Genomic DNA, 24,474 nt, shown 5'->3' with positions numbered 1-24,474 from the left:
TTTTAAGTCCCCGCCAAAAATCGTATCTTCACCATGCAAAATGGTTTCAGTTTAAAGTATCATATTTTCACTATAACGTATAAATTCTACTCGTAGCGTGGCATTACTACACCAAAATTTACTTAAACTGGTAAATAAATTTCCAGCTAAATGATTAATGTTGTAGAACAAACATACACAAATACCACCACAACGTATTATCTAACCTCTAAACCCTGAAAACAAAGTTACAAACAGTTGCGCGCACTACCATAGATTATACCATACGTAGTATGCGACGTGAGCAACACAACACCATTCGATACATCGAAACATGGAATTTTGAGAGTAGTATTAATTATTTAGACAATAGTGTTATGCTACGCTAATATACTGTTTGACGTCTGTGCCGGGATATTTTATTGTTATTGTTGAGTTTATTTTCAGGTTACGTTATTTAGACACCGCATTGTATTTGTGCTGCAAAATGAGATAAATGCAGATAAAAAGAAACGAAAGCAATTCACGCTTAAGGAAAAAGTGGAAATACTCAGAGAACTAGACAAAGGAAAAAAGCAAGTCGCAGTTGCGAAGACATAATATGAGATAGAACATTTAGTTCAACAGAGCATCATTCAAGCTCAAAAACAAACTGAAATAACACATTTTTTAAAAGTAACTAAACTTAAATTATACATACACACCAATGTTTAAACTGAAGTCAGATGTTGGCTAAAAAATAATGTATCTTACAATATCGCTATTTTTGTATTTTTTAATTTTTTTTTTTTCTCTTTGTAAAGATGATATGTATGTATGTTTCAGTACTAAGTACTTTCAGTACTAAGTACAAAAACTTGAGGTCCCTGTAAGTACTTAGTACTGAGATTCCACTGTATAGGGTTACAAAATGTTTCTGAAATTATGAAACCAAGTCACAAAAGTTCTCAAAAAATCTAATTTTTAGTCTTTTTGTTTTTGATTACCATCTACTACTTTATAATATTAAGCTGTAGGTAGACTCTGGAAAATATGTTATTATTTTTTTTAAAATTCTAATCAAATTTTGAATTAAGTATCAAATTCTTGAATAACAATTATTTTTCTAATCAAATTTTAACATTCCGTGAAACTTTTTTATCCCTTCATACGAGTTCAAGAAAAGAGAATTGATGCCATACACAGTAAATTGAAAAAAAATAAAGAATAAAAATATATTGCAATGCATTTTTTTAAAAACCAGAAAAATTTTTAGTTCGAAAATAGTTTTTTTTGAACCAAATAATCATATATATCAGAATATACTATTTTAATAATTTTCAATTATAAAAACACAGATTGTTTGTTACGTACAAAAATTACGTGTATAATGTTATGAAAAACCTATCAAAATTTCTCAATAACTCATCTTAGTTACAAACATGTTAATTTTTTTTTAATTTTAATTATTTGTGAATGAGTTCCACTTGATGTATTTAATTTAATTTGATTTAATTTAATTAAAAAAAAAATTAAATTTGGAATCTCAAGTTGAATGTAAAATTATTTACGAATATAGAATATTTTTGGAATTATTCTCGCAGACCTCTAGCTGTAGCAAGATGTACCTAACTCGCACCAAATCTGCAGTTGAACGTAGGCATTCGTAAAAATGGTTCTCCCGCAGTTTTTATGAAACGGGAGTGTGGTTGTGTTGGTTCTCTGGGGACTGCGCATGGCGGCATCGCGTTATCGTGCCCGGGGGACCGGGAAGCCGGGAAGCGGGGGGAGGGCCGTGCAGTGACGCGTGGCGTGCTCTCGTGCCGGCAGTTCCGCCAACGCCAAGAAGTGGGAGATAGAGCTGGCGACGCTGAAGAGCAACAACGTGCGGCTGACGAGCGCGCTGCAGGAGAGCACGGCCAACGTGGAGGAGTGGAAGCGCCAGCTGCAGTCGTACAAGGAGGAGAACGGACGGCTCAAGACCAAGTACATTGAGCTGGAGGCGGCTAAAGGTATGTATGCACCGTTCGTACCCTCCACCTGCCCTACCAGGCCTGTGCGAACGACAAGTTTTTGTGGTGCGAAGCGAGTATCCAAACGAATGTTTAAAATTAAAACACTTGCAAAGTCGAAGTGAAATGCTAATGTTGTTCTCAGCAATGCTGTATTACATGAATTTAAGCTATTTACACTCTCCATATTTAAAAACTAAATACTCAAAATTACTCCTCCACCCTCAGCGTATTCTTGAATCCTTTTCGTAAACAGATATACCTGTCGAATATCTTGAGGGGTGATGTCATTTCCAACATCTCACATGTTGAAAATATTGTGTTTGTGGTTATCATGCATGTGCTGAAACTTTACAATTAAAAAGTTGTCTTTGGACTCAAAAAGTCAATTACAAATAAGTAGTAGTGATTCAAATGTTAATTTTCTATAATTGTAATTGCTTAGCACCACAAATCTAACACTTGCATCCAAAACTAGGGTCTCAAGGATTAAAAAAAATACAGTACAGTAGAACCTCTATTATCCATGATCTAACCAGATATTCAATTAAAAATTAACATGTTGGGGGGGGGGGGGAGTGAGGGGGGTAAACCAAGCCCGCAAAGTCTAATTTATTAGGTAAGGGACAAAAAAGAAGTAAAACTAAAAAAAAATATGCATTACAAGTAGAAACAAATGAACAAAGAAACGAACTAGAATTGGCCTTAGGAAATTTTGCTGTAGTGTATAACCGAAATACATTTGAATTTGATTATCCGTGATTTCAGCTTATCCGTGCTGACGTTCCCCTCCATTACCCCGGTTAATTAATGTTCTACTGTATAAGGAAAAAAAAAATATATTAACTATCGTGTTAAAAATCTGTGTTCAGTGTTGTCTGTAATTGCCGTGCTGTGGAGGAGACGGCAGACGGAGCGAAGGAGGAGTGCCTGTTGCGCAGGCAGCACGGAAGCGGCGGTGGAGCTGCGCAAGGAGCTGCAGTCGCTGCGGTCCCGCGTGGAGGCCCTGGAGCTGGAGGTGAAGGGCAAGGACGAGGAGATCAGGCGGCTCGGCAAGCTGCAGGCGGGCCCTCAGGAGGACCGGGAGGAGCGCTTCAAGGTCGGTGCGCCTTCGCTGCGGTGCAGTGTTTGATCGTGTTTCCCCCTTCACATGCAGTTCAACTGGAACTGAATGAGACCATAGCAGTGCATTCTGATGGATTTTCAGTGATATCACTTCGTGAGATGCTGCTAAATGTTCATGTTTCCATGGAGAAACCAAAAAAGCTCATTTTCAAACAAAATATCACTTAGGCGGTGTTGTTTTCGTAAGCCATGATTAGAGGCCTGCAAAATTCGCGGATTTATTCGGTGATAGGCTAGAATTCAAACACATATACCTCTTAGATAATTTTGCTATTGGCTTACTGTTCATCTGGACGAATCTCAACCAGTTATAAACCCTCAACCAAAGAAGGATCGAATCACAGACAAACCGGCTGAGACGACTTACAAGTTGGCAGCCAATGAACTTGCGTTATTTGCCCGAGTGTACAGGGACATGTGCAGTCTATCCTGAAGGCCATCGAAACCGCGAATTTTGCAGGTCTCTAGGCATGATATGTAAAACCCTCGTAAGAAAATTTCCTGCATAGTAACATTAGTTTAAAAAATTTAGCACATGACCAATCAATACATGCAATTTTACCCTTTTTAATAAATTGTCTCTATTTATAAGTAAGAATTTCTACGTACCTTTAGACACTCCTTTAAAGGGATTTATTGTATTTGTATCAGCGAGTGTTTGACTACCTTTATGCTTTTAATGCAAATAAGGTTTTTGAATCGACATGCAAGATTGGTTTTTAACTTTCTATCACCTCAAAATTTTCAATAACTTCATTACCATGTTGTGTGTGGCTTCTCACTTTCTTATCATAGTGTGCGTGGTTTCTCATTATTAGGTCAAGATAACAAATTGATTCTTGTTTCACATAGCAAGTTTTACCTTACATTGCTTATGCACCTGCTTTTGTTGATTGGCAGTATACACAGGTTTCCATTTCACCAGGATGGTGCTTCATAATAGGGGACCATTGTGTTTGAGTTGTAAGATCAATTGCCTTCCACGAAGGAGTTTAAGTTTGATTTCTGGCTGAGCATATCCAGGGTTATTTTATTAGCGTTGAACATTGCAGATGTTGCCTTTAGCCAGTGGGTTTATCAAGTACGGTCGTTTCTCCCACCTTCTTATTCCAGCAATGCTCCATTCTTATATCATTATACCTTATCATCTCTAATGACCCCAGTGTCGAAACTTTAAAATTCATTCATTCATTCAGTCATTCATAATCATAATGTTCACATCATTAGAATAATGTAGCTTCTCACTTAATTAGAATGACATACTCCAGTTCGTGGCTTCCTATTTCGTCCACATGCATGCTACAAATGGCTTCTCACATTTTCAGGTGGATGTGTGCACGTATAAGCTTGTTTCTTGATCAGCACGATTCATCATTCATAGTTTTCCATTTCCTCATTGTAATTCAGCGTAGACGACTTGTTGGTTCATCAGTGCCATTAGCATCCAATTTATGCATTTGGTTTAATGTGCGTGATTTTTTACTGCAGTAATATCTAAATCCCTCGCAGTTCAGTCACATGAAAGGTCTGTATCCTGGCATATTCGGGACAGCAGACATGCTGGATTAGCAATTTTGCCAGATTATGGAATGTCAAAATTGCTTAACGGGAATACAAATTGTGAAATGAGAAAACAGGAAACACTCCTTCTGAAACAAATGAAAATAAACTGTAATAATAAGCTCTGAGCAAAATAAAAACAGCGGCAGCGCAGTAGCGCAACAAGCGGCCACGGTCAACAACCAAAATCCATCCAAAAAATCCGAATGCGAGTGGTGGCTGGATTGGCGCCGGAGTACAGAACCTGCCGAACCATGGTAGCTGGGGTAAAGACCTTTCGTCGTAAGTAGAGTCCCGCTAATCCAGACCCCGCTCGTCCGGACACTGGTTAATCTGGAAGAGATTTAAAATAGGTATGTTGTGGGTTTTTTTTTGTACTGTACAATCAGTAAATTTTGAATTTTAATCACAAAGATGTTTTGGTTTTGTTAATCCTACATCAGTTCTTAGGTTAAAAACTTAGGTTTATGTATACAGTACTGTTAAAACAAAAATTAAGCTGTAGGAATAGTTTTTTTTATGAACAAAAAAAAAATAGATTTTTTATAATTTCCCTCATTAAGTTCATTTTTAAGGCAAATTCCGTTTACTCCGTACTTACTCTCAGAGATCTGGACCTGTGTAGTTCAGACTATGTGTGGGACTATGCTGTACCTGTCGTTGTGGATGGTGGTGTTGGAGTGTTTGTGGGACGGATGCACAGAACCTGCAGCAGGAGAACGCAGAGCTGCAGGCGGGCGTGTCGCTGGCCCAGGCCCAGCTCGAGACGGCCCTGAGCGCGCAGGAGTCCCAGCGCCGAGTCCTCGACACGCTCAACGCCCAGCTGGCGGCGCGAGTGCAGGAGCTGGCCGCCATCCACCGCGAGATAGCCACCGCGCTCCAGACATGAGGCAAGGTCTGGTCTGCCGTGTGAGCCACCCACGTGTTCGCTCCCCCCCCTCCCCCCTCCTTCCGCGAGTCGCAGAGAAGGAACCGGTGCTCGAAAACACTCATCGTTCGTGTTCCCGAGCAGTTCAAGAGTTCTGCAATTTGTCTTGTACTGGAGAGAAAGGGGTTTGCTGTCGTTTCTTTCGTTATTGATATTATTGTATTATTGTACAAACCAAAGTTGTATACTGCCATGAAGTTATTAATTTTTTTTTTTGCAATTGATATTAAGCACTCTTTGCAAATTTCTGACTGTACATATTCTTTAGTGACTACTTAATTGTCAGATTCTTTCAGTAAGACATGTTTAATGTGCATTGGTATGTTTTCACGCATACTGCCATATGCAGATACTTTTTTTTTTAAGATGAGTGTTTGTTTTACTCTTTGCTAGCCGTTGCCTGCAACCATCTCAGTCAAAAGTGTCAGTGGTGCAGCGTAACCCAGATATGTTGTTCTCTCTGTTGTGAAGTCAGTTGAGCTTTTTGTGTGTCAAAAAATAGTTCCTATCTTATTTTATGAACTGTTTGAAGCTATTACTTTTGGAAAGATAGTTTAAAACATTTTTCCTGACATTGATACATGTACTTTTTATTTCAAGAATGCTAAGGCTTAGCTTGCTAATGTTTTGTGCAATTTTTTTCTACTTCTAAGATCACAATGTTTTATAAATGAATTTAATTTTAGAAAATAACTCAAATTAGAGTTATAAAATCATCTATATAAACAATTTTACTGGTAAGATTTTTACACAAGTTTTTAATTGGTACATTACATCTTAACATTCATTAAAATATAATGGCGGAATCCAGTGTGAAAAAGAATCTCATGTTCTGGTGCTATAAAATGTTTTATTTTGACTATTGTCCTTAAGAATTCTTAAATAGTAAATTATGCAGTTTCTTAGTTAATGTTCGGTTGACTGAATTTTTTATGTTGGGAAATTATTTGAGTGAATATAAATATATAATTTTAGTATTAACACCTTTTTTTTAAATTCTTTCTAAAATGTTACTTAAAAAAACTGATAAATTATTTGATCAAAGTTAATCTTTCTCTGGGCTGCACTAGTTCATAGTGTAGAGAAAATTGTGGCTGGGAATGCATTTTTCTGTTAGCTTCTGGAATAAAAACTCTCGAGAAACCAGAAAGCTGAGGCTAAACTGATACTTGTGTATGTTTCTGCTCCCTACCGGTCGTAAGAACATGATCTAAGTGCATGAAATGCAGCTATAAGAGTAAGCAGCACTTGAGGAAGAGTAGAAAGTCATTCAGGCTTACCGGTATTTTATTTCAAAGCAGCTTAGAATTGAGTCTGAGTAAAGGGTGTCATAAACAAAAGGAGCTGTAAATAGGACAGACTAACTCTCGTTAGGCAGAGCAGCGGACTTGTCGCTTGACAGTACTCATGCTACGTAGTGTTCGTGGCTGTTGCAGTAAGCAGCACTTGGGCACTGATTGGCTAGCGGGTAGTTGTGTCGCCAGTTCTGTCAGCATTAACTGCGCAGCATGAAGCCAGAAGGTTTGTACTGAGAACTTCTCAAGATTAGGACAGCTAGTTTTCATTAGTTTGCTTCAAATTTTTGGCTTAGTTAGTACTCACCTAATTTTAAAACTTTTTCCTGTCAATGTATGGCATTGATGGGAAGGATATACCTAATCATAAATAGTATCTTATAAGTTATTGTGTTGGTTACATAGTTCACAGCAGTTAACTATAACCATATACTGTGTTATCGGAATAAACGAAAATCATCGAGATGGAGGTTCATTAGTATTTTTTTCATTTTATCTGGGTTGCACATTTATACGTACAAACAAGAGGTACATCAAGTAGTTAAGATGAACATTAAGATGTTGGAGACGTACATAAAGATAGTGGAATAGTTTAGTAAGTTACTGTACCTTTTTACATTGGATTTTGTATGTTCTTGTGTGTGTGTGCATAATTTGTGTTTTAACTGTGTGTTGTTTTCATCAGAGTGGAAAAAATTTTTTTTGTGGACATGTTCTTTAGTACAGTACAGTACAATACATGATATTGGTAACTATTTTTTTTTTGCAACTGAAATGAACTAGTTTATAAATTGTAAAATAGCTTACATTCACTTCATATACGTTTCCTGTACTTAGTCTTCCAGTGAAAAAAAATTTACTTGTGCGTAAATAGGCGGGGGAAAATGCTTATTTTTTTATAGTCTGCCATTCATATTAGGACTTTAGAATATAGCAAACATTGTGACACTTGGATTGAGGTTAGTTGTTGACATTGCCCTAATTCACCTAATTTATGTCTCTTCAAGATTCCCAAGCTAGGATATATAAATTCTAGGGGTGTGCGGGATCCCAACGCTTCGGGAAAAAAGTCGGGAAAATAGGCTTCCCGAAATGCCGGGCGGGAATTTTATTACTCCAGAATTTTTCGGGAATTTGTTTAAAAATTTACAAATGTTTACTAATCATGTGAAAATGTTTTCTATCAATTCAAACTGTTTTTACAACAATATTTTTTATGGATTCGTACATTTTTTTAAGGGTTTCCGTACTATTTAAACGCAAAACATCTTTTAAACGTATGCCGATCGTAGCGACAGCTGTGGTGTGCAGTGAATTATGATAATCGTTTACACATATCTAATTGGAATATCAAAAACGTACATGGAGTACCTTAAATATTGTATGCGTTCATAAATATATTTCTTCAAGGGTACAAATTTGCAAGATACGTGAATAGTCAGTTTTATAACGTTATTGCCGTCACAATCCAATACTTAACCTAAAACCACGTGTGTCGTTAGACACAAACAAAACACATGCGCAATCCAACCTTTTCGCCAAAGATATAAGAAATACTAGACTTGCGTTACATAACGAAGCGTAACCGTTCTCATTACTTGATAGCAGTGGCGATGTAGAGAACTGTATTGGCACTTTGAAAAATATGAAATCACGTAGCTTTACACCACTGCTCACGAGTATATAAACATCTATGATTTTGCTTTGGGAGAAAAAAATAGTTGTTTACTGTTTAGTTTTGCGGGCTTTGTCGGCTGACGTTACGTTATTAAGGCTTGTGCAAAGTATCTGTTCCTATTTTCGATGCCGTTGTATATTAAAACAAACTAGCAGCCTACAAATAATGGATGTCGCAACCGATCAGCTTGTTACTTGTAAACCTAAAAGTGTTTGGAAGTATTTTGAACGTCTGACAGTAAATCCCTGGCAAAGTGTGTCTCGTGTGAAAAAATTTTGAGATGCGATCATGGTAGCACGTCTGGTTATAAAAAGAGAATTTGAGGATGCTAAAAAATATGATGTCGCCGCTGAAAAAAGGGCAAGTGAAGCAGACAAAAGAAATAGCAGCAAAAAAACAACTAACTTTGCAAGAAACGTTTAAATGGCCATCTTCTCATATTATAATTAAAAAATTGCTTTTTTTTTTTTTTTTTTTTTTTAATTTTCCCGATCCCGTCCCGTTTCCCGCGGGAATAATTTATTTTTCCCGAAAATTTCCCACAGTACAAAAACCTATTCCTGCACACCCCTAATAAATTCGTTATAATCAAATTTGAAATGTCTTAGTGCATTTAAAACCAAAATCCAAAAATTTTTCAATAATGAATATAAATGCTTGAATTACATTTTTGATTGCCTCCAGTGAGAACTTCTTGCCTTGTGAAATTTATATTTACATAAAGAAACACAAGTATTTGTAAAAACACCCAGCAGAGAAATTTTGGCAATGTCCATTTTTTAGGCTGGTTGCAGTATATCACAGTGTTTTGTCATACAAAAATTAATTTGCCTTTGTTTCAATAGTCAAATGTCTTCCAAATAATAAACCATGTTAGGAAACATATGACCTATTTACGCAAATCAAGCAAGAATACCCAGGGCTGCCGTATAGTTTATTGCAAAGTGAATTAATTTCAACGAGCTTGTGTCTTCTGAATAAAAATAAACACTGGATCGCTTTTTGACAGTTCCTGGGAATGCATTTGAAATCGCTGCAGTCAATTGGGGCTCGTTAAATAGGGGTGTAGAATCTGGCCAAGTCAGCCTTTTTTAACTTGAATCTCCAGATAATCCGGTTTGATGTAGAGGAAGAAATAAGTAAAGTCTTGCATGGTAACACAAGATCACTAATACTAACATTTAGAACATAAAATAAAAAGCATTTAAAATGCACTAATAAATAGCTAATATTTTAAATCACATGCACAATTGTAACTGTACAGTACAGGTAGCACACATTGGACGGACACACTGAGTCATGTCAGAGCTGTATAAAGGACATTTTCAGTAAGTACACTTCTTATATTGACTTCCTTCAAATTCACAGGCTGACCTGGATTTGTTATCGTATTTCTACCTCTGTCCTAGTTGTATTGATCCAACTTGCTAACAATCTCATATTTACTTTGGTCAAACCATATAGATATTATCAACAATGAATCATTCTTTAGTATCTCAGAATTATTAATTTTTACTTTCATAATGATAATGATTAACATGTTTTGCTTTGTGACAGTCAGCTGAAACAGTACCTTATGTTCAGAGTTTGCTTGGTTAGGATGTGTATGGGTAATTAAAACTAAGTATGCATTTGAGATGTGAAGGTTTATTTTAGACTGAGATTTGCAGTAGTGTTTTTTTTTGTACACAATCACAGTGAATAGCAGCTACACTGAAACCTGATGTGAAACTCTTTAGTTGTTAAATCTCAAGACTTGCAGATAACTCTCAATGGTTGTGAACCATATATATTTCTGTCTAAATAAGTATGAGTGAAAGATTTTATATGATACGGTGCATATTGAATGTCTGAACTTTTAATCTACTTGAACTACGTCTGTACTTGTGGATTGTGTAATAAATAGCTTGCAGAATATCAACTTCTAGATGTTCTGACAAACGCACATTAAGAACTCTTAACATATCACGTGAATGAACCTTTGCATTTTCTGAAGTATAAAATATTTGTATTTTCCCAGGTAATCCATTATTTGTTCTAAAAAGAAACTTTTTATTTCATAGTGTAAATTGGCAGCAGGTCTGCCAATTAAATATTAATTAAAAATCTACAGTTAGCTACTTTGTTTTATCATGTAATGAATGATGCATGTTCTTTATAAAATATTTTTTTCTAAGTTTGAAAAAAAAAATGGTTAAATTTCTAACAAAATATGCATTTGATGACTGAAAATATTTGTGAATAAAGTATTGGGTAGTGAAATAATGTTTTTCAGGCTCGTAGTGTTTGATGGATTGTCCCAAATGCATATGTTTTTAATTCAGGTATTATAATTTTAAAATATGAACAGTGGGTTTTCAAAATTGATGTGAGTTCTTTTTATAGACACTTGAACTTAAATTTCTCCCTTTTCCTTTGTGAATATGACCAGCTGTACAAAGTGACACAAATGAAGTTTTTGAGTCGGATGTATTTTGTGTCCAAAACATTCATCGACCGACCATTTCACATTAAGTGTCGAAAACGTAACATTATTTATTGTGTGTCATAAGCAAAGTTAGTAGACAGTGATGTAAAAAAATAAACTCCTGTAAAAAAAAGGTTGCTGTGGATTTTGTTAGGAAAAACAAATGTTACACTTTAGAAAAAATATATATATGAAAAATGCACAACTTAGAGTAGCTAACGACAGTTAATAGTGTGTTGTGATTCGCCATCGAGCGGCGTGTTGGCACGCATCGTCGTGTGCTGTATTTGTTGGCGCAGTGTTATTTAATATTTTATCATCTTCCTCGACTGGAAGAGCGTTGTGAGGTAGCATTCCGTAGGTGCGTCGGGTGCTTCGAAGGCGAATGGTTGCTGCAAGTTGCAGATTACTGTTATAGGTCAATTTGTATGTAGCCCATCGGCAATAGGAAGCAGAAATTTTGAGAAATTGTGAAATGTTTGTTTGGATTATGTTTTTTGTTTGTAAAGTTTTTGAAATCATGTGTGTTAGTTTGTAATTGTGTTGAATTTTTTTGGCACCAACCTGTAATTGTTCCTTGGAAATTAGAAACCTTTCTCGGATGATGATAAAAAAAAGTGATTGTCCAGTGCTACAAATGAATGGAAAGACTGATTGTCAGTGGTTGAAAATAGTTGCATTACATTAAATTTGTATGTGTTGGCTTGGAAAATACATTATGTAGGTAATGGTATTGATAGATTTTTTTAAATACAACTCAAAAAGGATGAAAGGACATCAACAGCTGATATTATTTTATAATTATATGCACATTTGTTAATGTAGTAAGTTCATGATATGTATGTACGTATGTAGTTCAGCTTTTGTTGTTTTGGTAACCGCTTTAAGTCTTATCGTAAAACACGTGGATATATATTTTTTAACACTGTGCAAAGTAAACATTGCAGATTCCCTCTCAAATGTAACAGAGCAAGTTTACTCTTGGGCCCACTTGTTTATAGGTTGATTAAATCATTTTTTTTTCTCTCTTACAAGCAATTTCACCAAAATAAAGGTGGTTTAAAACATGAGGTATCCACGCGTTCATTATAACATGGTAAACGGGTGAAGCAGGCCACCTCCTCCCAGATAATAGCATGTGCCATGTTGGTTAAACACACAAAACATTGGCTGATGTGTAGTGTATGTAGTGTGAAAACAGTTTTAAAAGATTTTTGTGTGTGGAAGTGAAATAGAGATTCTAATTCATACTTACTAACCGCCACATGTAGGGACGAGATTACATGGTGATAGTGATGTGTCGGTTCTACTTACTTCCTGGTTCTTGGTTCGGTTCCGATGGTCCCATCAAGTTTGTATTATTGAGGTTTGACTGTAGTCTATACTAAACTGTTATACCATTGAAAATGGAATATTCATTTATGGACATCCTATACTACATACATAAAGCAATATGGTTAACAAGAGGAGCTTCTCGGTAGAATTGATGTTGCTGGGAATATTGGAAGGCGGCAAAATAATTGTTGGTCATGACAGTTGCTGGCATTACAAGTTATTGGTAAAAAATATGTACACGAGATCTTAAATAATAATAATAATAATAATAATATTACAATGTGCTATTGTACGTCTTTTTATATTTCTGATGAGGAACCAACTCACTGCCAAATTTCAATATTTTTCTCAGCGTGAAAATATTTTAGCAATGTTGGTTTTGCTCACACTTTGGAACACCTCTAGCAACTCTGGTTAACAGTGAAGGTGAGCCAGCTAGGAGGCCTTTCATAACTGTGTGCATTATGCATTAAAGTATTGCCCCGTAGAATTTTTTGTAAGCCAATATATTGTAAAATAAATTATCTAAATCAAACAAATATTTTGAATAGCAAACTCGCCACAAGAAAATGAACTTATTAATTTGAAACTTTTTTTAAATTTGAAGTTTCCTTACTATTTAGTGTGGATAATAAATGCACTTGCAATTAAGGACTAAAAATGGTAGTTGAATGTTTTAATTATTTTATTTCAACTGGGCAAACATTGCTGAAGAATTCTATCCATAGAACTGATCAATGACTACATGCCGTAATGGGATCAAATGTAGATGTAGTTTGTCATGATCGTCATCTCACTAACTGGAGGGCGCAAGCGCTTCACTCGCTCGTTGGTGGACAAAGCGATTGGCTAATTGATTGAATGGATCGCCTGGCTATCAGCTGCCCGTGATCATGTTTGGACACAACTCTGATGCAACCTGCTTCATTCCCGGGATGCCTTTAGACCCTCGTTCTTGCTTGGAGTGGCTCGACCGTTCTCGAGAAATGTTGGTTAATGGTTGGATATTAATGGCCAGTGCCACGCGCCGTGGCAACAAGACTTAAACGAGCATTTAGTCGCTTGAACCACGTGGTTACTTCAATAACATAAGCTGAGACTGATTTAGCCCAGGAATAATTTTCTCAGATGAACAAAATATCTCTCTATGCATACAGCGCGTAGCATGTGGCAATTGTGGTGGGGGAACGTAAAGTACCTAATGTTATTTTGGAAGCTGTGTTTGTTCCTAAATATTTTGTAAATATTTTTTTTTGGGACAAAGGATGGTGCATCAAAATACGAGAACCTATGTATGTGTAAATATACTTGGATGTGTTTAATGGTTTTATTTATAGTTGTAATCTGTAATTTTTATTTTTGATACTTTTCACATTTTTTTCTCATTTGGTAGTTTTTTTTATCTCCTTTAGTGAATTTGTATGTCTTTGTTAATGCTCAAGTATGATACTATAAAACAGAAAAATTAACCTGAATTTTTTTTTCTCTGTGTGCAGTATATTGAAACCAAAGGATGTTGACAGTTGTATATTTGACTATTCGCTATACAAATTCTGCTTCACAGTTGTCTGATGTAAGTTTTGACTTCTCTTAGCTGCAGAACATTAAGAACATACCATGGAAACAGTAGAGAAATAAAATCTTTTCATAAAGTGTGTGTGTTTCTTTTTCCTATCTTGAATATTTACAGGAAATAATTGGCGGTAAGGAACTACCTAATGTTTATAAGGTAAAATTTATGTTTTTAATGTTCTTTAAGAATGCAGTGTTAAAAACAGTAATGGTATATACACATGCATGAAAGTGTGTGAAAAATCAGTCATTTGTAACTTAACTAAAGACCATGGTTTCAAACACTCAAAAATTTTTGTTTTAGGCGATTTCGAAGGAAGACTACATATTTTAGGTAATACCATGGTGACTTCCAGAAAATCTTTGTTTGGTTTTTTTTTGTTTCATGGTACAGATCCCCCCAAAACTCTCATCAACCCATAAGTTTATATATTATTCAATAGATATACCCTCTATCGCATAATCGTCGCACCCATATTTTAGGGCGTCAATATTTGGATTTAAAAAAAACCTCTCGCGTAAACGTAGCATGATGATTTTGGTTCGCTGTTAAGATGCCGAGCGCTTTGTGTAGGTATCTTTTCTGTATAAAACAATGTATTTTAAAGTATGGATATAATATTTATTCAGAAATTACCGCGTACTTATTTAAATACACGAAATAGGAAGCTGTCTGATGTGTAAATTTCCTTTTAAAGACTTTTTAAACATTATTACCTTCATCTGTTCATCCGCGTTGCCGCGGTGTAACGCTTACAAAAATGTAGCCAACGCTCGTTGCAATCATTACTGTTCGTTATGTTGCTTCCCGTATAGAGCTCGCACACGTATTCGAATATAGATATCTCGCCGATTGCATGCAACACGCGCTCTCTATCCGCTACCGAGTTAACTAGGTATATTTGATAGCCCACACTCTTTTGTGGTGTTTACTTCGGTAGTTACGCTTTCGTTCGGCTTGCATTTGGATAGCAGATTTTGTTTCTCTATTTAAAGTTGAAGAAAGGTTTGTTGTTGCATGAATTATTAAATTGTTTGGCGTGCTCTTTTATACTTCACTTTGTAAATAAACGTACTTTCCGTGAATGGGTTTCGTTTTTATGAATAATTTGTAACAATAAATTTTTTTTTAGGCATAATCGTCGCACTCCTACTTTCAAACTTGATTTTGTAATAAAATGTGCAACTATTATGTGAGAAAACACGGTACTATCAAATCCATTACTATTTATTGTAAAACTCCTAAACTTAATCTAAAACCTTTGTTTGAAACAAATTTGATAAAACCAACTTATTACAGTAAAAATAAGGATTCAAATTTACAAATAAAAATTAAAACTTCTTTTGTATCTAATTCATCAGAATTTATTTTAAAGCTTTTTGATTTTACCTTAAATCTTTCATTGCAAAGTTGCCTGCACCAGGCACTGTTTCAAATTCACGGCTATCTCTTTCTCAACGAGAATAATTGTGTGAAAATGCTGGGTTCATCAATTGGAAAACATTTTTACTGCAGGGAACATGAGAACATATACTATTTCTTAAGTTTAGATAATTTCTTAATTTTCTAGAATGTTTCAGGAGATGCTAGAAATTAGTAACTTCAAAATTGTAAAACAAAGGATTTTTTTAAAAATTAATTGAACAATGTAAAAGCATTTTCTCATAAAAAAAAATACAGTATGTCATGTACTTACCCTTGTGAACACTGTAAGCATGGAGGGGGGGGGGGGGTCGGGTGTCGTACAAGTTTATGCTATATTAACACTAGGTTACTTGGAGCAAAATAAAAAATTTGCAGACTAAGATTCTGATAATAAAACTCATTTATGTGCATTTTATTTCATAATATTTTCAATAAATAACTGTACAATTATTATATTATTTGGTCACAAACTGGGGCAGTCTTAATCCTCAACTTAATGTGAGTTCTATTGAAGTACATACTGTAGTCATGCTGAGTGCATTTCACTCTGGGCCACCTCTCTGAAACATTCAAAAATTAAATTAATAACTAATCAACCTTCATCCAAAACAAACAGGTTCTTAAAATATATGATACTTTGTCTGTTTTAATACTTCAATACTGCTTTGAAACATGGTGAGTAGAACATGTAACAGCAATAGTTCTGACATTACAATTAATTCTTTCAAACTAATTTTGATATTTTGACAAGTTGTTATAAAAGAATCAAGAAGCATCAATATCGTTATTTCAAAAATAATGTAAAATACACGTGATAGAAATTAAACATCTTTGGCAATTGAAACCTTGTTAGATATACCCTAAAAGGTAAGAGAGCAGAGAGAGAGAAAGAAGACAAATTTATAAATAAATATTACAGTTAAAATGCATTATAAATAAAAACTGTTTATGTCATTGTTTCTTTAAAAACTCTGCCATTTAGAACACACCAAATCTCTCAACGGAATATGAAATTCATAACAGGTAGCACTATCTATGCAGGAACTGTCTCAACAGCGCTCTCTACGCTGCTGGTTGAACAAGGAGGAACACGAGCGCACTGGTAGCAAATATAAAATTCACTGCATTCACAGCTGACTGTATAGAATACAAATATATGTTTTATGTAACAAGTACGTGCAAACGCACAGAGAGAGACAGACACACACAGTCTTATTCTTTAATTCATCTATCTCTCTTGGTTCTAATTTTTTGGGCAGGGGATGTATCAGAGTGAAGTTAAATGAGCCCAGCAACATATATGGCATAGTGCTCTATTTATATCTCTTTGGCCAAGTACCTATTCTCTGTCCTTTTAGCATTAGAAACGTTTCACATAGGCCTGTGCAAATAATCAAATTTTCTGATACAAATAATAAACTATTCAAATTCAATTTGAATATAAAATTATTCACGAATACGAATAGTAAGAATGAGAATTATAATCCCACTAAAGTCATTTCAAGTCATGTGACTTCGGAAAATAAAACAACTATCACTCAAGTGAAAAGTTGGCCAACTTAAGTCTGCTACAATTATTATATGGCAAAGGTTTGTTCACATACTTAAATTACGAGATAACTTTTTTTTAATTGTGCACCTTACTTAACTTTTAACAAACAACCTTACATTTCAGTTCCTATTCAACTTATTTTCCACAACCTGCTACTCTACCTACATTTTGATCCAGACAGTTTTTGTGAACTGCAAAATACCACGAAATCCACTGCAATCTATTTGACAAAAAATGTGAATTTTATTTTTTTAAATTTTGTATTTTAAAATTAGTAATTGAATGCGCTCATATCTACTTATTTAAACCCAAGTTATCCATGAGTTTTTGTGGTTAAAAGCAGCCAGATGAATTGTAATTTTAGTTCAGTAATATTATAAACACAATTTTGATTTATTCATTTTACATCTTAAACCATTTTTACGTTTTTATAATATATTTTTTGAGTCGCAACATCTATTTCATCATATATATGCATATATATTAATGGGACTTCATAATCATAAACATGAACAAAAACTGACGTTTAAAACAAGCATAAAGTATTAAAAGTATATTTTTCCTGCTACAGTAAAAGTAACGGAATAAATCACGTAAACAATTCAAAACACAGCATATTTGTCATTTCAAACTTGAAAACAAATTATTATTATTAAGTCAGGCTAGGTTACCTGCACAATCACAATCATTTTCCATATAATTATTGTAGCTGACTTAACTTAGCCAACCTTTAACTTGAGTGGTATTTGTGTGTGTAATTTTACGAAGTTACATGACATGAAAAATGTCTTTAGTGGGATTCTAATTCTCTTCTTACTATTCAAATTCAATATTCGTATTTGATCCCAAACAAAAAAAAATGATATTCGCACAGGCCTAGTTTCACAACAATGTTTCATGAAAATGTTGCATTAAGATTCAGGCTTGAAATATTACTCTTATCGTGCCCAAAGAAGTTTCAGTTAAATAAAATAATTTACAGTAAATTAAAACAGATGTTAACAAAAAAAATTAGTATAACCTAGTGGGAACAAAAAAATTTCCAATTGCAGCTAAGCTTTTAAAAGAATACAAAAATTGGTACTGGTAAAATTAACTTAACCTGCTACCTCTGTGATATTTATCCTATTTTAACAAAATATAGAAAGGTTTAGCCATTATTCATAACATAAGATATACCTACAAAGTTACAATGATAATATACAGAAGGAATGATGTTACAAAAACTATATATTCCTTACCTATATATATATATATATTTTTTGAAGTGATAACATCTTATAAATCGATGAACGCCGGCAGCACGCACGAAAAAGCATGACTCTTTGTCACGTTCCACCTGAGCCGAGTGTTCAACTGGCCAACCACCGTGCGAGAAAATATTCTATAATATCAAACACGGTAAGACGGGCTTTTTAAAAGCAGCAATTTAAAAATTTTGATTTATTTGTCCATTTTCGTCATTTCAAATTAACAATTTATTGACATTGATTTGATTGCAGTTTATTTCTATAACTAATTGTTCGTGATTATATTTAAACAAATTATTTAAATTAAATTAGCATAAACTGTAAATAATATTTGAAAATTAAAAGTATGCAATTTTTCATCAATGTTTTCTCATGACATCACGTAAAATAATCGTCCGTAAACCGACTTAACAGACAACACCCTTTTTATATGCATTTCACGTGGGAAAGCATTCTCAACAGGCACGAAGGAGTGGGGAAGCACGAAACATTTACGTTTATGTAAGCAATCTCGAAGTCGTCGATGGGTCTGCGACGAAGACGCGCCGGCAGCTCCCCTCCGCTGATCACGTGGACCGTAGCAGCCGCGGGTCTCCCGGGCTGCGGCCCCGGGCCGGGCTCCGTCACGCCCCTCGCCTCTGCAACAGCCGCAGCTGCGACACCTCACACTCGCGCCGTGCAACGGCAGCTGCTAGCTACTGTGACACGCTACGCGCGGCGACAAACTGCCGTGGCTTACCGCTCCCGGACAGGCCTCCCTTGCGGAACTTGATCAGGGGCACGTGAGGCCGCACCGTCTGAAACGCCAAATTCTTCGGTTAGAACGCCACCCAAAACCGTCTTCATAGCCAAACCACACAACTGCAGTCAAGCTGGTAACTACTTTTTTTTTTACTCCATTTATTAAAATTTCCTTTTCGTTGCTAGTTTTTTTTTCTCCCTACTCTAACTCAGGCCGTGTCCGAATCTACCTGAAGTATATACTTATATACGTACTTGTCCACCAAAGTCACACGAGTACTGTTGGAACTGGAAGTGAAGTATGCAAGTGAAAGAATGTGTACTTCTAGCATACTTTGACATAAAGAAAAGTCGCCATTTTTAAAAAGGCCTTTTAATTTATATTTGTTCTAACAATTAGGTAAATTACATATTTATAAAATAATTTTCACTTTATATATAATTGGTATTAGAATGAATAAAAAAAAATTTAAGATGTTCAAATGAAAATTTTCATAAATTCATTAACATGAGTACAAAAATGGGTAATTTAATAATTGTAATACGAAACAAAGCTAGAATCATAAAGTAATTGGTTGTATATTCATGTGACACTAATAAAGTGTTAAAAATTGTTATCCACTAATTTATTGGAAAAAAAATTATGCAAACAACCTGTTCTGCTGGCTAATTATCGTTTGAAGAAATCAAACGTTGAACCTGTCCAGATTCATACCGCATACTACAAAGTAAGTGAAGTACGCCAGGTCCCAAGTAAACAATGGTGTACTTGAACTCGGACATGGCCTAAACACAATCTCACTCTTTTTTTTTTGCCGCAAGGCAACTGTAAATTCTTCACAAAAAAAAAAAAAGAGCACGAGTGTTCACACCCAGGCTGGTTTTGCTCTCGTCCATTTTTGCAGTTTCTATTTTACGTTACACTTTCATTGCAATATAAGAAAGCACAGGCAAACTTTAACATTGGAATGGTGATTGTCAAGAGATGATTTCAGGCATTCCCTGCTGGTTTCATGGTTGCCTTAGCTTCAGAGTTGAAGCTGTGTCATGACACTTCACCCACCATAGTCATCACTTTCAGGGCCAGGATGACCACTGATTTGTTTACTGAATAGTATGATTCAATTATCATACCTGAAGTAAAAAAGGCTAGAAGAAGGCTATACGAAGAGAAGGCAGTAAGGCTATGTTAATTTTGGATAATGAACCTAACCACCCCACAGAAAACCTTCTTGACATAGAACATTGACTTTTTAAAACTATTTTCTTGCAGCCAAACGTTACCAGTTTGCTGCAGCAAATGGACCTATCGATTATTGAAACTATAAAGTGACACTGCAAAAGACTACCGTTGAGGAAGCTTTTGATAGAAGACGAAAATGAAAGGCATTGTGGCTCATTACCAAAGAATTAATTTAAAAGATTGCTCTTATATAGTGGCGGAAGCATGGAATTTGGTGAAAACAGCACTTTAAAAAGAGCTTGGAACAAACTGAAAGGCATTTCAACTAAGGAGGGGATGAGGATGACCTAGGTCGCTTGAGAACATAAGAGATATCCTCTTAAAAATTTCTGGTTGCTCCGAATGCATTGCAGAAAACTTACTTGTGGTTATTCCAACCCTGGGTATAAAATTATAAACGATGATGAGCTAATTCAAAGTGTAACTCAGATGGAAGAAATTGATGACCAGAAGGACAATGTGGCTATTGAACCAGACGCTGGACCATCAGCTGGTGAGGCGCTTGCGTGTCTAGAGACTGCGCTACCATGGATGGAGCGGCAGTCTGAATGTGACCACATCCCGCTGGTCACCGCCAAGCGGATACGGGACTTGGCCGCACAGACCCAATTCAAGACGTCTAAACAGCGGACTCCTACAGTTCAAGGAATCATAAGTACTTATTATGTTTATGTAATTACTGTACTTTAGGAAATGCATCAACAATTTTTTGTTGTTAAAATAACTACAGTATGTATAATTTTACTGTATATCTTCTGTACAATTACTTTATGTTTATTTTTTTTTAACAAAATTACTACCTATTTTCCATTATTATACAATTATCTGGACATTTTATTATCTGGATCAGGGGCAGTCCCCATTAATTCAGATAACTGCAAAAAGTTTATTATTCAAGAACATTATTTTCAAGTGAGAAATTAAAAATACCCTTTGTGAGACAGTCAGGGATTAAGATAATTAAAAATAATAACAGTATATTTTTTTAATCGAAAAAGGCAATACTCATAAATAAAAACCACCCTGCCCTGAATAATGCTGCGACACCCACTAGCAAAAGGTAAGATTTTTGAGAATGTACTTAATGTGTCAGTTTTCCCTGTACAGCACTACAGGGAAAAATACAGAAACTTTAGAGAATACACGCCGTGATGTTAAAAATCTATTGACAAATTTCACCACTTAAAAAAATGTAGGTCTGGTTGAACCAGACTAGTATAAGTGCACAAACTGACAAGTGAACTAATCAATACCCTAACATAATTTAAATCAGGTGATTTCCTTGAGTTGATGCTCTTTAGAAAAATTCAAAATAAAATTCTGAAAATGGTATTTTTCATTTCTCTTAATCTGTTAGATGATACTGTGAAATGGCATTCCAATATTTTAGGCAGTTTACTGGTAATTTACAATTTCGAATAGGTAGTTGAATTACAAGTAATTATTCCGTATCACACATCAAAGCCTATCATTTCATCCTGATGGCACGATCATGTAACTACGCTGATCATTTGGTACATGATGCTCTGTTTTAATTCCCCACAAAACAAACAATTAATGTCAGATCTTGTGGACATTTCCTCTTTTGTATTCTACTTACGATCATTATTCATTGTACAGACCTGCCAACATTCAAATTTAAAAAATCATGAGGTCTTCAATAAAAATTTTCTGGCCCATAAATACATGTCAGATATAAAAAACAACAAATGAGAATCTTTAAATTTAAGTGACATACCTGTACATATGCTACATGGTCTCTGCTTCAAAATTTATTTGAACAAATTATAGGTTGCAGATTTAATTTAGTTGAACATAATTTAGGCTGTTGTGTAGTGATCATGCAGGGCTGCAACTAAAAAAGATGTAAAATAACATTCTGCTCGTGTAACACTATTATCACTGTTCACAGCAAAATTAAATTTTTTATTGGAAGCAATACACTTCATGTGTTTTTTTTGTAGCGACATGTTTCACAATGTCTCCTCTTCCACTATGCGAGATAGAAAAATCAGCACGGCACACGCTACAAAATGCAAAATTGCTTCCTTTATGTGACTCGAGTATTGATGGAAACTCGTTACTGTAAGCTTTCGTAAAACTTGTTTTGTAACTTTTACAAACAAAATCTTGGGGCCCCGAAAAATCGTAAGGAAACACTATTTTGGCGTGAGGGCGTGAGATGGACCTTAAAATCGCGAGTCTCACACCAAAATCATGAGAGTTGGCAGGTCTGATTGTAATATCGCAAGTTTTTATTACGTGAGGATCTTTCGACGTACTGAACTAAAACAGCAAGCATCATGTACCACATGATCAATTATAGGTGCAAGAAAATGTTATCAGGATCAAAGGATCAACTTGGATACATGATACAGAACGTGTAATGTTTCAAAGTTTGGTAGGTTAGGTTAAATATATATAAAAATCTTTGAAATAATGTTAAAAAATGGTTAAGTTAGCTATATTAAAAAATATTAATAGTATTTTTCTAACAGCAAAACTCGAAACTATCCATTTACAGAAAGTTTTTTCACTCTTTTCCAAATGAACACTCTAGGAAATTACTATAAACTGAATTCAAACCTGCAGCTGTTGGGCACAATTCTCGTGGCCAGCATTTTTACACTACTTTAATTTTACCTTCTTCCTGAAGTGTACCATTGTGCTTGCTGACACTCTCTCATCTGAACTATTCCAGTCACCAATCATTTATGACCAGTGCGTACATAATTCACCTTTCCATTACCCTCCTCTCTTCAAAACATTTCTAGTTCTCTCTCCTGTTTCTAGTTTTCACTCTCTCTACCATGTGAGCCATCTTACCCTCTTTCCTCATCCTCCCATCCTACTAAATATCCAGTACGTTCTGACTACCTAACCTATGTCTGCCATTTATATTTTAGACTCTCCCACCCCATTTCTTTCAAAAGCTCTTACAGGGCTAGATACATGCCATCACCTTTCATCCCTATAATATCCTCCACTTCCCCTTCACCCATCTAGCTGCACTCCCTCCCGTTCACTCTCGAACACAACTGTGTGTGGATCCCACACTGCCGCTGCATAACGTAAGCCTGCTTCTTCATTCCACTGCTTCATCTCCTCAGTACCCTTCCCAGCATATCCAAGGCCTTCCTGATTTTAAACACTTTTTTTTTTTTACTTTTGCTAACGCCCCACCCCAGTTTTCCTTGGCCATTTGTTTTTTTATCTCCCATATTTCCTCCCCCTGAAGTGATAGGCCCACTGTTTTCTTCTTCAAATACCTGACGATCCTTGACTTGCCTTCATTTCATATTGTTCCTTTACCCATATTGAAAATATATCCTCCTGATATACTAAATATCGTCCTGAAACTCTCGCTTGAGATATTCATTGAAATATATTAATAAAGATACATTACTGTAACAAAAAGAAATCCTTTGTCTAAAAATCTGCTGTTTATAGTAAATATATAATTATACTTTTAAAGTCTCACACGTAACCAATAGCTTTAACACATTTATTTGATATTTATAACATAATTTACATAGGTACTTAAAACACTTACTTGCCACAATTTTACTCCAACAGAAGACATCTGACACTTATTTTACTTAACAATATAAAAAGCAAAATTATTTAATTATTACTTAATTTTTCTTTTTCAAAATATTTAAAACCATAGAAAGCTGTAATCAATATTTGACCCTTAGGTTCGTAAGTCAGTAGAGTGCTGTATAGGCACTGCGAAGCACACAATTTCCAAAGCAATTTCTATGCCCATAGATAACACGTGTCATTGATTTTTATGTAATGCTAAAAATGAAAGCGTAGAAAATTTTACTATATTTATTTAAATATAACTACAGCAAAACAACACATATTAATAAAATGACATAAAACTGTTGCAGCCAATATGGCGTCTTTAAATATAAACTACAATTTCCGTTATTGGATGTACCCACTCTGAATAGCAAAATAAACTAATAAGAAGGGATAAATACTAATGATAGATATTAATTTAATGGCTTAAAAGTATCTCGTTTCAGGAAAATTAAAAAATGTAATCGTGTTGTGATTATTGCTAAGCAACAGTGCAACCAAAGATTATCTAGAAATTACATTTAATTCATTAAACATAATGTTCTTGTGCACGATAATTTATTATGAAATCGTACAGATGTAGATGTTTCAACAGTAAATTCATAAGTGTTATGATTTCTTAATTTATTTTGGCAAATTAATTTTCTTGAATATCTAAATATATTTGACTGCACTTTTTACCCACATTGAAACAACTGCATTTTTCAAAGTAATCTGTAGTCATAAATAATTATATCAAATGTA

General features: G+C 34.9%; 2 protein-coding genes across 6 annotated transcripts in view; one reads left to right on the top strand and one right to left on the bottom strand.

Moving 5' to 3' along the window:
- The window catches only part of LOC134532559 (homer protein homolog 2-like), a 144,091-nt gene extending 130,081 nt beyond the window's left edge, over positions 1 to 14,010 (top strand). For all 3 annotated transcript variants that reach the window (XM_063369082.1, XM_063369083.1, XM_063369081.1), the window contains 3 exons: positions 1,789 to 1,970; positions 2,912 to 3,069; positions 5,359 to 14,010. In XM_063369082.1, the coding sequence (XP_063225152.1) occupies positions 1,789 to 1,970; positions 2,912 to 3,069; positions 5,359 to 5,544 (526 nt within the window). In that variant the 3' untranslated portion in view covers positions 5,545 to 14,010. The remainder of the gene's footprint in view (positions 1 to 1,788; positions 1,971 to 2,911; positions 3,070 to 5,358) is intronic.
- A 1,728-nt stretch (positions 14,011 to 15,738) lies between these two features.
- Positions 15,739 to 23,901, bottom strand: LOC134532558 (alpha-ketoglutarate dehydrogenase component 4). Of its 3 annotated transcripts, none has more exons than XM_063369080.1 (4): positions 23,696 to 23,901; positions 18,898 to 18,955; positions 18,654 to 18,796; positions 15,739 to 15,916 (listed from the first exon to the last, which is right to left on the bottom strand). In XM_063369080.1, the coding sequence occupies exons 1-4, from the start codon at positions 23,723 to 23,725 to the stop codon at positions 15,899 to 15,901; spliced, it is 249 nt and encodes an 82-aa protein (XP_063225150.1). In that variant the 5' UTR covers positions 23,726 to 23,901; the 3' UTR covers positions 15,739 to 15,898. The 3 variants fall into 3 exon arrangements, with proteins under 3 accessions (XP_063225150.1, XP_063225148.1, XP_063225149.1); XM_063369078.1 differs by having other exon boundaries at positions 18,654 to 18,820; positions 23,696 to 23,851; XM_063369079.1 differs by having other exon boundaries at positions 18,654 to 18,811; positions 23,696 to 23,851.
- Between the last annotated feature and the right edge of the window lie 573 nt (positions 23,902 to 24,474).

This window comes from Bacillus rossius, chromosome 6 (genome assembly GCF_032445375.1).
Source record: "Bacillus rossius redtenbacheri isolate Brsri chromosome 6, Brsri_v3, whole genome shotgun sequence".
Classification (NCBI taxonomy): Eukaryota; Metazoa; Arthropoda; class Insecta; order Phasmatodea; family Bacillidae; genus Bacillus; species Bacillus rossius.
This window is presented reverse-complemented; position numbering and strand designations above follow the sequence as displayed.